This window comes from Rhipicephalus microplus, unplaced genomic scaffold (genome assembly GCF_043290135.1).
Source record: "Rhipicephalus microplus isolate Deutch F79 unplaced genomic scaffold, USDA_Rmic scaffold_14, whole genome shotgun sequence".
Classification (NCBI taxonomy): domain Eukaryota; kingdom Metazoa; phylum Arthropoda; class Arachnida; order Ixodida; family Ixodidae; genus Rhipicephalus; species Rhipicephalus microplus.
In genome coordinates this window covers 30,325,215-30,338,281 of record NW_027464587.1, presented here as the reverse complement: position 1 = coordinate 30,338,281, position 13,067 = coordinate 30,325,215, and the positions used below count along the sequence as shown (strand labels likewise).

General features: G+C 47.2%; 1 protein-coding gene across 4 annotated transcripts in view; it reads right to left on the bottom strand.

The window, feature by feature from the left end:
• The window catches only part of NfI (Nuclear factor I), a 152,914-nt gene that overhangs the window by 115,310 nt on the left and 24,537 nt on the right, over positions 1-13,067 (bottom strand). For all 4 annotated transcript variants that reach the window (XM_037433171.2, XM_037433170.2, XM_075882942.1 and 1 more), the window contains exon 6: positions 5,671-5,727. In XM_037433171.2, the coding sequence (XP_037289068.1) occupies positions 5,671-5,727 (57 nt within the window). The remainder of the gene's footprint in view (positions 1-5,670; positions 5,728-13,067) is intronic.

The window sequence follows — 13,067 nt, the reverse complement described above, 5'->3', positions numbered from 1 at the left end:
CTGCAGTAGGCGTGGCTAGGCTGATGATGATTATGATGAACATCAGTCTCCATGAACCAATCTTTATAATTTCTTTTGCTATAATTTGTTACTACAGTAAAATCTTGCTACAATGAAATAGGCGGGACGCACAAGAAAACATGCTAATCAGATGACCCTTGGAGCAACGCCGAGTACGCAGCACCCCGAATGAGCTTGCCAAAGCTTTGCTGGAGACCAACTAAAAACTACAGTTGAAAATACTAAAGCTCAGCCCTATCACAGCAATAAGTGAATGACAGGAAAGCCATAATGCTTCATGCCTTTTGACGGCTTTATTGCCTTTAATCGACAATTCTCCTAGCTGCTCCCTTTCCGAGTGTATTCGCTATCAAACGAGACGATAGTGACTGTAATTTTCTGCGCAGCAATTGCAACAAATGGTTGTTCTATTTACAATATGTGTGTGTTGCAATGGCAGTGCGTGTGCCTTCAGAACTGCACTGCTGCTATCTTTGTTTGCATTCACGCGACTTTTTCCACAGCATTGTGGCAAGCAGTACTGGGTTGAGTTGGTGCGTGCTTACTGCCCGCATAGTTTGTTTTCTTGCGTAAAACCAGCACCAAAAAAAAAATCGCCTGAAAAGTGGGGGTGCGGGTTATCTGCGCATAACCCTGTAGCAGAGGTCGGCTTCACGGCAATGCACGGCCTGCCATGCAGTCCGCATCTCTATTGGCATCGTCCAGTGCAAAGCTAACAAAAGCCAACACAGGCTAGACAGATCTCCTACACAGTGTGTTTATTCACATTTTGCATGCTTTGTTTGATTTGGCCAATAACGTCACAACAGCGATTTGACAGCGTCTGTCTTAGAGTTGGGTGTGGCCAGTTTGCATCGTTGGTCAGCCTTGTCCGGTGAGGCACCATCAGTGCGTCTCGACGGCAACCTTTTACCGCAAAAGAAAAACTCGAGATCATGACTTCACCGGAATAAATCGACAACAGAGCTGCTGCGAGGAGACATGACGTCGACGAGTCCTTCATTTGTGACTGGGGAAAAAAAAAGGCCTCTCTTAAAAGTGCACGCAAGGAGAAGAGAGCACTTCGGGGCCCAGAGACTGGTGCGTAACCCCTTCTTGAGACGCAGCTTGTCAAATTTATTGAAGAGCGGAGGAGTCGCAGCCACGCTGTATCAACGAACATGGCAGAAATGCGACGAGATGGCGAAATTGCGCTGCTGTGCCAGTGGATCGTGGATGCATAGGGGGTGATTCTGGCCAACATGGTGCACAAGAGCTTCAAGAAGTGCACTATCAGCAATTGCTTGAATGGCATCGAAGATGACTGCATTTTTGAGAGCGGCGACAAAGCCTTGGATGGCAGCAGCGACAGCGGCAAGTCGGGCGATGATTGAAAGAACGAGAATCGGCGCCGTCAACATTGCGGCGATCACTGGTAAATAAAGTTCCTTTGTTAACAACATTGTGACTGTGCAGTTGTTACTTCCCAAAACAATTTTTTTAAGCTAAGCATGCAGGCTACACGTGAGGATGGGTTTTTTTTTTTCCGAGAAGTTCAAAGTTAGAGGTGTGAGTTATATGCGAGAAGCTACGGTGCTTTCGCGGTCATCTGTGATCGCGCCAACACAACTGCATTTGTGTTCACAGCAGTTGTAGCACATTGTAGTGACGCTAGGACATCCGTGTGCTGGCCGAGCTTGCGCATTCATAATGCCGTGGATGTCATTCATGATCATAAAGCTAGTGACGACAAACGGTAGCTTTGTTTTGAGAGCAATGTCAAAATCATGACGGGAGTTCTCGAGATTCTCCTGCAGCCCGCACGTGCATCAATCACACCTGCAGCATCATAGTAGATGGATGATCTATCGCCAAGCATTTCAATGGCGAAATATTTACCGCAATGTGTGTGTGGTGGCAGTAAGGTGAAGACACGGTTGTAGCGATGAGACCACGCGCTCTGGATGTCACGAGCCAATGAGAAATGGCCGAGTTGTCAGTAGAATTTCGTGGCTATTCTGATGCGATAGTACTCGTGAAATCTTTATTGAAGCGGAAGTATACCAGAGAAAGTATTCGTTGTGACGAGACATTTTTCTCATTGTTTCTATGGGCATGACAGAGAATAAGGGGAATAAAAATTATTCGTTGTGGCGGAAATTTTGTTGTAGTGTACTTCATTATAGCGGCATTCGACTGTACACGCATTCTAACGCTATATAAGACACGTCTCAACACCGTCACAGGAGCTTTAAGAAATGCACAATCGTGTTACCGTATTTACTCGATTCTACCGCGCCCTCGATTGTAACGCGCATCCGATTTCCACCACGAAAAAAAAAACATAAGACATCGATTGCAACGCGAACCCATTTTTCTCACTGGCCCACACGATCACACCATTCGAAAAAACGACTTCTTTTGGGAGCGTCTTCCATTTAAATATGAGGTACAGGCGAAGCTTGTGCCCGACTGACGTTTAACAGAGCATTGCCGTCACTGTAGTTTTACCATGGACCGATGTCAGCACGCGAACTTGCTTCGCCCCCTTCTTCTTGACGGTTGTAGTGCCAGGCATGCCGAAGTAAAGAGGCGTCTGATCGGCATTCCCGATTTGCCCAAGCAGGTAGCCGTTATTGCGCAGCAAGTTTAGGGCGAACCTCTGAAAACTGTGAAGCTTTTCATCGTACTCCACCGCAAAACTTTTCGCATATGCATGTTCCCCTTCGGAGGGAAAAGCCTTTCCTCTTCATAAAGTTAGTTAGCCAGCACCTGCTCGCTTTAAACTGGCTCCGCATTAGACCTTTTTCTAAGACTAATTGCATAGCCCGCACTTGGAGCAGTTCTGTCGTCACGGGCCGCTGTGCCGCTCGCTGCTCAAGCACATACTCGCCGAGCAGCTCTTTATTTGCGGAAACCGACCCTGCTGTGGTCCACTGAAGCCTTTGCGTGAAGCTTTGCTGTCGACAATCTTCTGCTTTTGTTTCCGCCAGTCCCGCACGCACGTTTCGGGAACTCCGAACGACCGCGATGCGGCCCGATTTCCGTCCGTTTCTGCACACGCGATGACTTTTCTTTTAAAAGCGGCATCAAGGTGCACTCGAGTTTTTGGAGTTGGCCCTTCCACGCCATCGATGCTAATGTACTACTAGATGACGAACTCCTCAGCACACGTACGAAGTGCCGCACATGGGAAACACATAGGCAGAAATGGCCGACGCGCCATGCCGACGCACGTAGGGGGCGGCCATTTTGGATTTGCCGATGGCAATAGATTGACCGTAATTTTTTTGTTCGTACTCGATTCTAACGCGCATGCGACTTATGAACTCGCTTAACCGGAAAAAAGGTGTGCGTTAGATTCGAGTAATTACGGTAATTGTATTTTTGCCAAGAGTTTTTAAAGCAGTGTACCCAAAAAATTCATCTGTCGTGTGTTGCTACAGCAACATTGTCGCAGCATCACAACATCTTGCCCTCATTGCGTGAAGTTCCTTTACTGCTTCACGAGCCGGACACTCCTGGTACTAAAACTCATCAGCAGCTGCTGCTAGTCTCTAGGCTAAAAACTCTCATGTTGCCAATCATGAACCTCAGATCTAATGCTAGGAGACGGTGGTGTCACTGTGCTGCTAACTACAAAACTCTGCACATGTTTAGTGGGAAAGGATTAGCGGGCGAGGCAGTGGGATCGTTTGGTGTTACTCTAAATAACTCGTGACATTGAGAACTCACGCATGCAAATGAGAGCAAAGCGATGTACAGTATAACAATGTTTATTGGTCATAACTGTCCTAACGTAGCGTATCGTTCATGGTATGTTTTGTTGAGTTCTGAATTTCATTTTCCCTTTATTACTGCTGCTTTGTGGTATCAGACGGGGGTTGTAGGTTGTCTCCAGTCATACAAAATGCATCGTGAAGTATATCGAGATGCCATCTACTGCACAAGCCAGTCATTGTCCGTTATCATCATCGTCCTCATTTTCATCGTCATGGCACATAGTGTACTTTGCATTTGCTGTGCTGTGATGGCAGAAAGAGAATGTGTGCTCTGGAACGCGCTTGTCCTTTATTGTCATCAGCATCACTGTCAGCTACGGTTACGGGGCACAACGCCAATGCCAATAGACGAACCTCAACCATAAGGTGCTTCGCCCGTAAAAGAAAAGGTGGACTGCCCTTCAATATTATTACAGAGACTATTCACCGTGTACACCAGTAAAAGGTCATGTGACTGGACTCTTCCACATCATCAGTTTTTTACTGTGTGCAGAGCCAAAAGTCTTTTTTTTTACTTTTCTGAAGAAACAAAGATATATATATGCATCTAATGAGAAAAAAAATACTCGTTTTAGCACATACAGTGGAACCTCGATATATCGAACGGCGCGGCGATCGCGAAATAGTTCGATATATCCAGAATTCGATATAAAAAAAATCACGAAAAAAATGTGTCAACAGCTTGCTGAAAACAACCAACGAACCATTCAAGTGTGGTGCAGTAAATACTCACTTGAAGATTCAAACATAGTATTTAGTGTCTTGGTTTAAAATATCAAAAAAGAGTAGCCTGCTCTTTGTTGGCCATGGCGTGTTTGACGACTGCGTCCTCAATATAGTCCAGCGATCCATATGTGATAGGCCGGTGCCTTCAATCGCGCCAGAGTGGCGGCGCACAAGGGCCAAGGCAGCTACGACCTCAGCTGATGTCGGGAGTGGGGCACCATCAGCGCTTGCGGGATCCACCTCAGCAGAGTCTTCATTTGGCTGCTCAGCAGTAGCTTCGGCGACAATTTCCACATCCGTGAGCTCCGCCGTGAGCTCCGCCGTTCGGATTTAGGTCTGTCGCGCACCACAGGCCTCACTCCGAATGCACGAACACTGCGAGCACAACGACCGATGCCTGCCGATGCTACGGGAGAGGAGCTTGCAACAAGTGCGCAGTGTGCCGTTGACACCATAGAGACTGCAACGACTGCAAGCTGCAAGGCTGCGGCGTGAGTCCGGGTGTAAAGCACGCACATGGCGCGCCCGTGCCGGCTCGCCTGACTGCTTTTCCTTTCCCGGCGGCAGCGCGGGCTGCGTCCGAGACAGTCGTCTGCGTCCTTTCCCTCCTATACTTTCCTCCTCAATCTTTACCTCCCACTCCCCCTTCCCCCGCGCGAAGCCGTGTTGGTGCCTTCGTATTGAAAGAAAATAACAGCTCCGCGCTTTTCTCTTCACTTTCCTCATTCAAGAACCTCTACCGCAAGGCTGCGGCACGCGTACACCGCTACGTTAAAGTGGCGCTCTCGGCGCCATCGATGTGTGCAGCATTCGTAAACGCCCGCCGCTCTACCCCACCTTTCGAGAGTTGCGGGAAAGCTCGCCGCCTGTCAATGGAGCGCGGGCAGTTTGGGGTGGCTAAGTTCGATATATCCATTATATATTAATTTTTGTTCTAAATAAAAAATCAATAATGCATGCGATTTCCCACGTGATATAGGAACCGTTCGATATAAGCAATAATTCGATATATCCGTGTTCGATATATTGAGGTTTGACTGTACGTGTTTAGCACATAAGAGTTGAAGCTCGGGTAAGTTTCCTTTAAGGGGTGGGAAGGGGTGTGATCACCATTTATTTTCTGAGAGCCTGTTCCTTTGAACAAAGAACACCAACTACTCACCAGCATCGTCCTCTTTTTCCCCATCACAGACGGCATCCCGTAAGCCACTAAGGGCCTCTGCGTAAAGAAAAAAAAGTCACCAATAAATTCTCAGGCATAAAATATGCTCTCTCTGCTATTTAAAAATATAAGATACGTGCAACTAGACAGCCATGAGAGGCCAACATAGATAAGCCCCAATTCGTGCTGGCCACTCATTTTTGTCTAGTAGCGTGCATTTTAACATCCTTTATTATCATGAACCAACTCACCTACTGGCAGGTTCTATTGAACTATCTCTCCCTGCTTTCTACAAAAAGAAAGAATGAAGAATATGCAATGCTTCTCATCGTGCCATAGCACTATAGTGCCATAGTACTATGAGAAGCACATTTGGGCGCAAAACTGGCATCAAATGAAGAAGATGCCGCACCTGTAGTCCGTGCACTTTGACAGAGTTCATTATTTATTGAGAGGATACTATTTGACCATGATAGAAAAAAAACTGATAAAAGATAAATAGAAGTCTTTGCATTTTTTGCTTCGGGTGCACAGTGGTGAAAGCAACAGCTTCCGTTATTACCAGCATAATACCGAGCATCGGTACCGAGCATATCGTAATACCGAGCATATTACACAGCATTTTAAGTCACTTTACCAGAAAAAAATTGAGAAGTTTTAAAGATTTTTGAGGCCCCGGCAGCTTGTAAACAAAATAACCAAACAATGTGCAAACATTTCATTCATTGGATAAAAGAGTGCTCGCTAATTAAGGCTTTTTAACATTAATGCAGTGGCATAAACCGGTGCTAGCCATCACTAACAAGCTCGTGATGCTCAAGAGACAGATTCACTTGACTCGCACCACAAGCACCTTAGGCCAGAAGCACAAATAAAATGCACTAGGCATTTGCCAAAATGAAGTTGCAATAATTTTATGAAACTCTTTGAAATTGGTGGCACCAGATACACCATTCGCACATGTAAATGTTTCAATTATAGCACTCAAGACCTGACCACCAAAATGTTCAGTGATTACCTTGGGCTGCATTCTGATGCTAACACTTTCAGTGACTGTATCACTTTGCGTGACATACTTGCATGTCCAATGGCTATAGCCACTACTTAATTACCTGCCCTTCCTTGGTAAGCCAATGGCACTTAAAGCAACACTATGGTGATATCTCTTAAACAGCCCCAGTGCCACCTATCACATGTTCGTAATTGTCTTCTCTAAATTTCCAACTTCACTGTCACCAGAGTGGCAGTTTTCACACTAATCCTACATCTGCAAAGATGAGGGCACTAGCCGGTGGTAGGAGACCAGTGATCCCACCTGAGGAAAGAACCTTTCATACTGGTGTACCAAATGTACATGGGAGCAACAGGAAATGTTCATGCCACAAAAGCTGCTTAATTTAACAGAACAATCCTGAAACCTGGCTAGATCTCAGGCTGGTGAAGGTGTGGCTGACACAGTAGCATGACCTTCTAGTAGCCAAGTTCAAAGGTCCTAAGCACTTAAGTCGGAGGGCAAGTCTTGCCCCCCAAGCTCGAGCTGAAGAGCAGTAGCCAGTAAGTGTTGCTGTCTACTTACTTTCAAACCTCTGCAAGGCAGAATAACCACCTCAGGTGTGCAGACAACAAAACTGCAAGCCTGCGAACGATTGTTGTTCACATGTTGCCAACAACCAACAACTAGGTTTCCAAACCCACAAAATAACAAGAACAATAGACACTGCTAATGTGGCACCCCCTTATACTCCAGCCCAATTGTGTGTGTCTTTGTGCTTTGCTGCTGAGAACCAGATGCTCTTTAAGCTGGTATTGCCATGACTGAGTTTCTTTTACAACTACAGCAGGAAAGTGGACCGAAACTGTGCTTGCCTTGTGCATCTGTTGATCAATCCATGCTTTAACACTGATAATGATCATCAACATCACAGATTTTTATTGTGATAGCAATTATATGGACACTCTCGGCTCATCTTTGCTGTCGCCGTCATGTATCGAATTTGGACCCTAAGAGGTTAACTGGGGCGGAAGAACACAGTCAGAAGCCATCATCGCCAAGATCAAACCTGATCTGCTTCTTTGCCTTCACTGGCTGGCTGCGTTTATTTTAATTTCCACATCCTGCCCCGCCCCAAGAGAAGTACGAAGCAAGTCTAGTCTATACAGCTGGTATGGGCCTCTTGGGTACAGTGCCGAGTTGTGTTTTGGTGAAGCAAGACCACACAAGTACAGCATGACCAAGATGTGCCTGCTTTACTCGAGACAGTGACCAAAAAAAATCGGTTTTTCCTATCGTGTTCCACTGCAACGTCATAGTTTACCATTTAACTTCGGTTTGAAGTTTGACAATACCCATGCGGAGGTCACGATACTTCAATAGCCTTTTCCATCTCACCCAAGAATGATACAGTAGCGTCCGATGGTAGCATGGCTTCCCGAGAGAATCATTCCTGGTAGCCTGTGGCGAAGTTGATGTGTCATATGAGTGGTGTTCCGGATGAAATGGAACTGAATTCCCAACATGTAGGCACACAGGGCATCGCGGAAGGAAGCGGGTGATTAATAAAGGGATTGTCTTCCGTTTCTTGAGGTTCATTATGAAATTAGCCTCGTTTGACTTTTTGCCAAAGGGTCGGCTTCTCGTCGCAAGCCGTCGACAAAGAAACTCTGCTTCCATGTTCGGGCAACTACTCTATCTTTTATGCTTACGCTGTTGAAATCGTAGTGTATTACCCCTTGAAGAAGAGACAGCCTTGTCAATGACCCAAACGGCACGCGAGTCACTCACTGTTCAATGAGGTTATCTCCCCAATTGTGGTCGTCTGTCCACAGCTGTACTACAGATTGTCGGCCAGCAGACTGTTTAGTTGTCTGCTTACTCTGTCAAAGGTTTCAGTCAAAGACACTTTCACTGAAGTTAGTTGTGCCCGTGGAGTGATCCTTCCAGAAAGACTGTGAGATCTCCATTGTAGATTCCTCTTCTACGGTATCTACCCGCAAGACGCTGGTAACATGAGTAGCACAGCCTGAAGAGTTTTGTACACAAACAGGTCCTTGTAGAGTACAGCCGAATATGGTGTCAATTAAAACTCAACCTAATACGTCGTGGCATCGGATGACTTCACTTGTGATTACTTTCCAGAGATAATCCGATCCTATTAGCAAGCTGATCTCAGAGTCCGGTGTGCCCTTTGCTGAGTAATGATTTGCCAGCCACTTGCCTTGTTATCTCAGTGATTGAATAAATTCTTTCTCAGCTGAAGGCACAGTAATACTGCTACATGCATGCATATTGACATTCTATGCGGCGACGCGCGTTTGTGCCCGATGAAGAGGACAAAGGTCTGTCTCCGCTCGGCCACTGCTTACCTAGCGACGCTACAACTGCTGCTAGTAATATATTTTCTATACAGCCTCGTTGATCCTCTCTTCTCAAACGTAACATACCTGGTGAAGGAGGAACGTTCCCCCGTCCTCGCCACGAAGCTTTGCAGTGGCCACACTGTTCAGCTTCCGGCTATGGCTACCAATGACAACCCTTCCCAGTCCATCTGGACCTCCAGCCCCTACATACCTGACTATCCCGCCCACGTGATCCCACTAAATTCTCTGCACAACCTGGCCTTGACGAAGACTACTGGCTCTGCATGTATGAGCGTGTTAACCAGACTCACCAATGGGACCTTAGCATGATGCTTACCAACTTAATCTTTTACTTGAATGGCACCCCACGTGTTAAAGAATGAGCTCACCTGCTGAGATATATTCAAGGAGCCACTATGTGACATCTTTGGCGAGCCGTCCGGTTGCCAAATGGAAGTGCGAAAAGCCCTTGCCACTTTTGTGCAGTCCTCAACCGAGTCGTATGTCCCACATATACAGGACGTGCTCGCGTTGTGCCAGAAAGTAGACCAGAAAATGACGGAGTGTGAAAAGGTGGGCCACATACACAAAAGCATCGCGGACAACGCCTTCAACTTGCTCGTGTACACCAACGTCACGACCGTCGATATGATTATTAATGAATGCCGCCATTTCGAAATGGCCAAAAGCGGCAGTGTTCTGCCTCAATTTTCGTGGCTACCAAACAGGCCAGTCACATCAACCTGCACCGATGTCCGTTCCACACTACCCCATCAGGAGAATGTGACACGTGTAGTTCGACGGGAGCTTAAGGCGTCAAGTCCTGCGCCATTTCCTTCACTTCCACGCAACCAAGGCGCTGCAGAAACGCCTCCGGTGGTCTCGGTTATTAAAGCCATCATGGGAGAAAAAATTGCAAAGCTCAGTTTTCCTGTTGCCTGCTCTTTCTCCCAACATGCCTCCAGACCGGTGGCAATGAATACAATGCCCCATGACTCATATTTTCTTCCGAGATCCCGCAATCCGACAGAATGGAGAACTGCAGACGACAAATCTATCTGCTTCCGCTCCCACTGAGTTGGCGATGTCTTCCACTTCTGCCGCAGCACTTGGACACCCCACACCGAAGCCCATTTTCATCTTCTTCTCGCCCATACGAGGACTCCCGTCGGTATGGTTGCCCAGTTGTGTATATCCTTCTTCCGACGCCTCCAACATCCGCTCCACCGCTTGTTCGCAGTCACCTCAACGTCCCCATTCCCCATCGCCCTAACCACACTGCTATCCATCGCAGGCCAACTATAGATCCTCTTGGATGGAAAACTAGATCATGCAGCTCCTGGAGGCAGTGCTGCATCAATTGAGTTTGATCCAAATACTCCGTTGATGCTCCCCACTAATACGAACTTGATTGAAGTGTATGTGGATAGTTTTTCTTTGACGCCGTTAGTCGATACTAGAGCTCAAATGTCCATCATGAGTGCCCATCTGTGTCACCTACTCAAAAAAGTCCTCATGCCTGCTGCGACTAAAGCACTCAATATCGCTGATGGTGGAACTGTAGACATCACTAGAATGTGTACCACTCGTGTTAGCATTGCCAGTCGCCATGTTCCCGTTTTATTTACGGTGCTCGAAAATTGCCCTCACGACCTAATCAACGGCATGGACTTCCTATCGACGCATTCTGCCCGGATTGATTGTGTGGCCAGTATTCTCTGCCTAGAACTTCCTCTTCTTCCGGATTTTCACCTTTAACTCCCGAACAACCTCCGCACCAATGGCTTCTTTCGGATACCACATAAAGCTCTCACACTCATTAAATTGGAAACGCCCTCTCCCGTGCTCGATGGCGATTATATCGTGACACCAATCCCTGATGTTCCTGCGCGTAACATCACTGTGCCACACTGCGTCGTAAAAATGGCCTTTTACCAAACATATTCACTTGTTATCAATTTTGGTTTCACTAAGCAAGTGGTACCTCAAGAAATCTCAATTGCCCCGCTAAGACTTAATTGAAGATTACGTGATCGGTTTCAAGACAAACGTATGTCCCGAACACCCACGTCACCCGCTGGATGCCTCGTGCCTCGATGCGATCTTACGCTCCATGATCACCCCCAGACCTCAAACCTGAGCAGTCAGCCGTGCTATGCCACCTTATGGCTTCATACTGCGACATATTCGACATCGACAGCCGTCCACTTGGCCGGACTTCACTCGTAAAGCACCGCATGAACACTGGTGATTCTCTTCCCATTCATCGCCGACCATATCGGGTGTTTGCCACCGAGCGTTAAGTAATTCAGCAGGTCACAAGGTGCTAGCCAAAGTGATTACTGAACCCTCTTCGAGCCCTTGGACGGTCCCCCGTTGTGCTCGTTAAAAATAAAGATGACACATGGCACTTCTGCATGGATTACCACTATCTGAATAGAATCACAAAAAGGACATTTACCCTTTGTCCCGCATTGATGACGCTCTCGATTGTCCCCACGACACCCGATACTTTTTTCAATAGACCTACGTTCCAGCTATTGCCACATTGCTGTCGACTAAAGAGACCAAGAGAAGACTGCGTTTGTAACACCAGACAGCCTATACCAGTTCAAAGTTATGCCGTTTGGGCTATGAAACGCCCCAGCCACTTTCGAGCACTTGATGGACTCTCTGCTACAAGGGTCCAAATGGTCAACATGTCTTTGTTACCTACACGATTTCCTAGCATATTCCCCAACATTTGAAATCCACCTCCAGCAGTTGTCAGCTGTTCTAGACGTCCTCCGGACTGCTGGCTTTCAATTAAATTCACCGAAGTGCCACTTCGGAAGCGAGCAAATAACAGTGTTGGGCCACCTTGTCAAGCACCAAGTGTGCAGTCGGACCCAGAGAAAATTCGTGCAGCCACGACTTTTCCTGTACCTCAGTCAGTCAAAGACGCCCGGAGTTTTGTAGAACTTTGTTCCTATTTTGGAAGGTTTGTGAAAGATTTCGCAACCACCGCAAGGCCGCTCACTGACCTTCTGAATAAAGGAGGAGGAGAAATAAATGAGGAAGGACAGGGAGGTTAGCCAGTTCTCAGACCGGCTGGCTACCCTGTACTGGGGAAGGGGGTAAGGGGATAAAGGATGAGAGAAAAGAGACGTAAAAAAAAAAAAGGAGAGAGAAGGTCATCAGACGATCCACGACGCTGTTTACAGTCTGTCTCTAAGACCACTTGTCCACAGAAAGCGCAACAACCCTCTCAATGCCTTGCGTGCAGAGGACGGTCTCGGCCAGTGTCCTAATACCCTTTCTTCTGACAATTGGCGATTGTCTATTCTATCTAAAGCTTTCGACAGTTCTTTTCTTGGCACGCTGAAGCGGGGACACTCGCAGAGAAGATGGGAGAAAGTCTCTGCGCAGCCACAGTTGTCACATGTCGGGCTTCTGGCCATTCCAATTCGAAACGAATAAGCATTCGTAAAGGCCACTCCACAGACGGCACAAAAGTGTCTCCTCTGCTCTGGTTATTCTTGATGGAAGACGGAGCTGTAGGTGTGGGCCCAAATTATGAAGGCGGACGTTGGTGAATGCCGGTGAATACCACTGAGCGAGTGTCAGTTCTCGTGCAAGTGATCGAAGCCTTGCAGCGGCGTCCGTTCTTGATAATGGTATAGCTACACGAGGGGCATCATCATGAGCAGTTCGGGCTGCTTCATCTGCACGGTCGTTTCCATCAATGCTGCAGTGGCCTGGTATCCATTGATACGCTATGTCATGTTGTTTCTCTATAGCCCGGTGATGAAGCAGTCGTATTTCAGCCATTAGCTGTTCATTTGGTCCATGACGATATGGCGAGGCAATGCCCTGGAGAGCTGCTTTAGAGTCGGAGAATATTGACCATGTGTGTTGCGGTTCTCCAACTAGGCACTCCAGAGCGGCACGAATGGCGGCGAGTTCTGCCGCCGTGGATGATGTCAGATGCGAGGTCCTGAAATTTACCGTGATGGATTTCTCCGGAATTACCACTGCGCCTGTTGAACTTGATGAAGTGA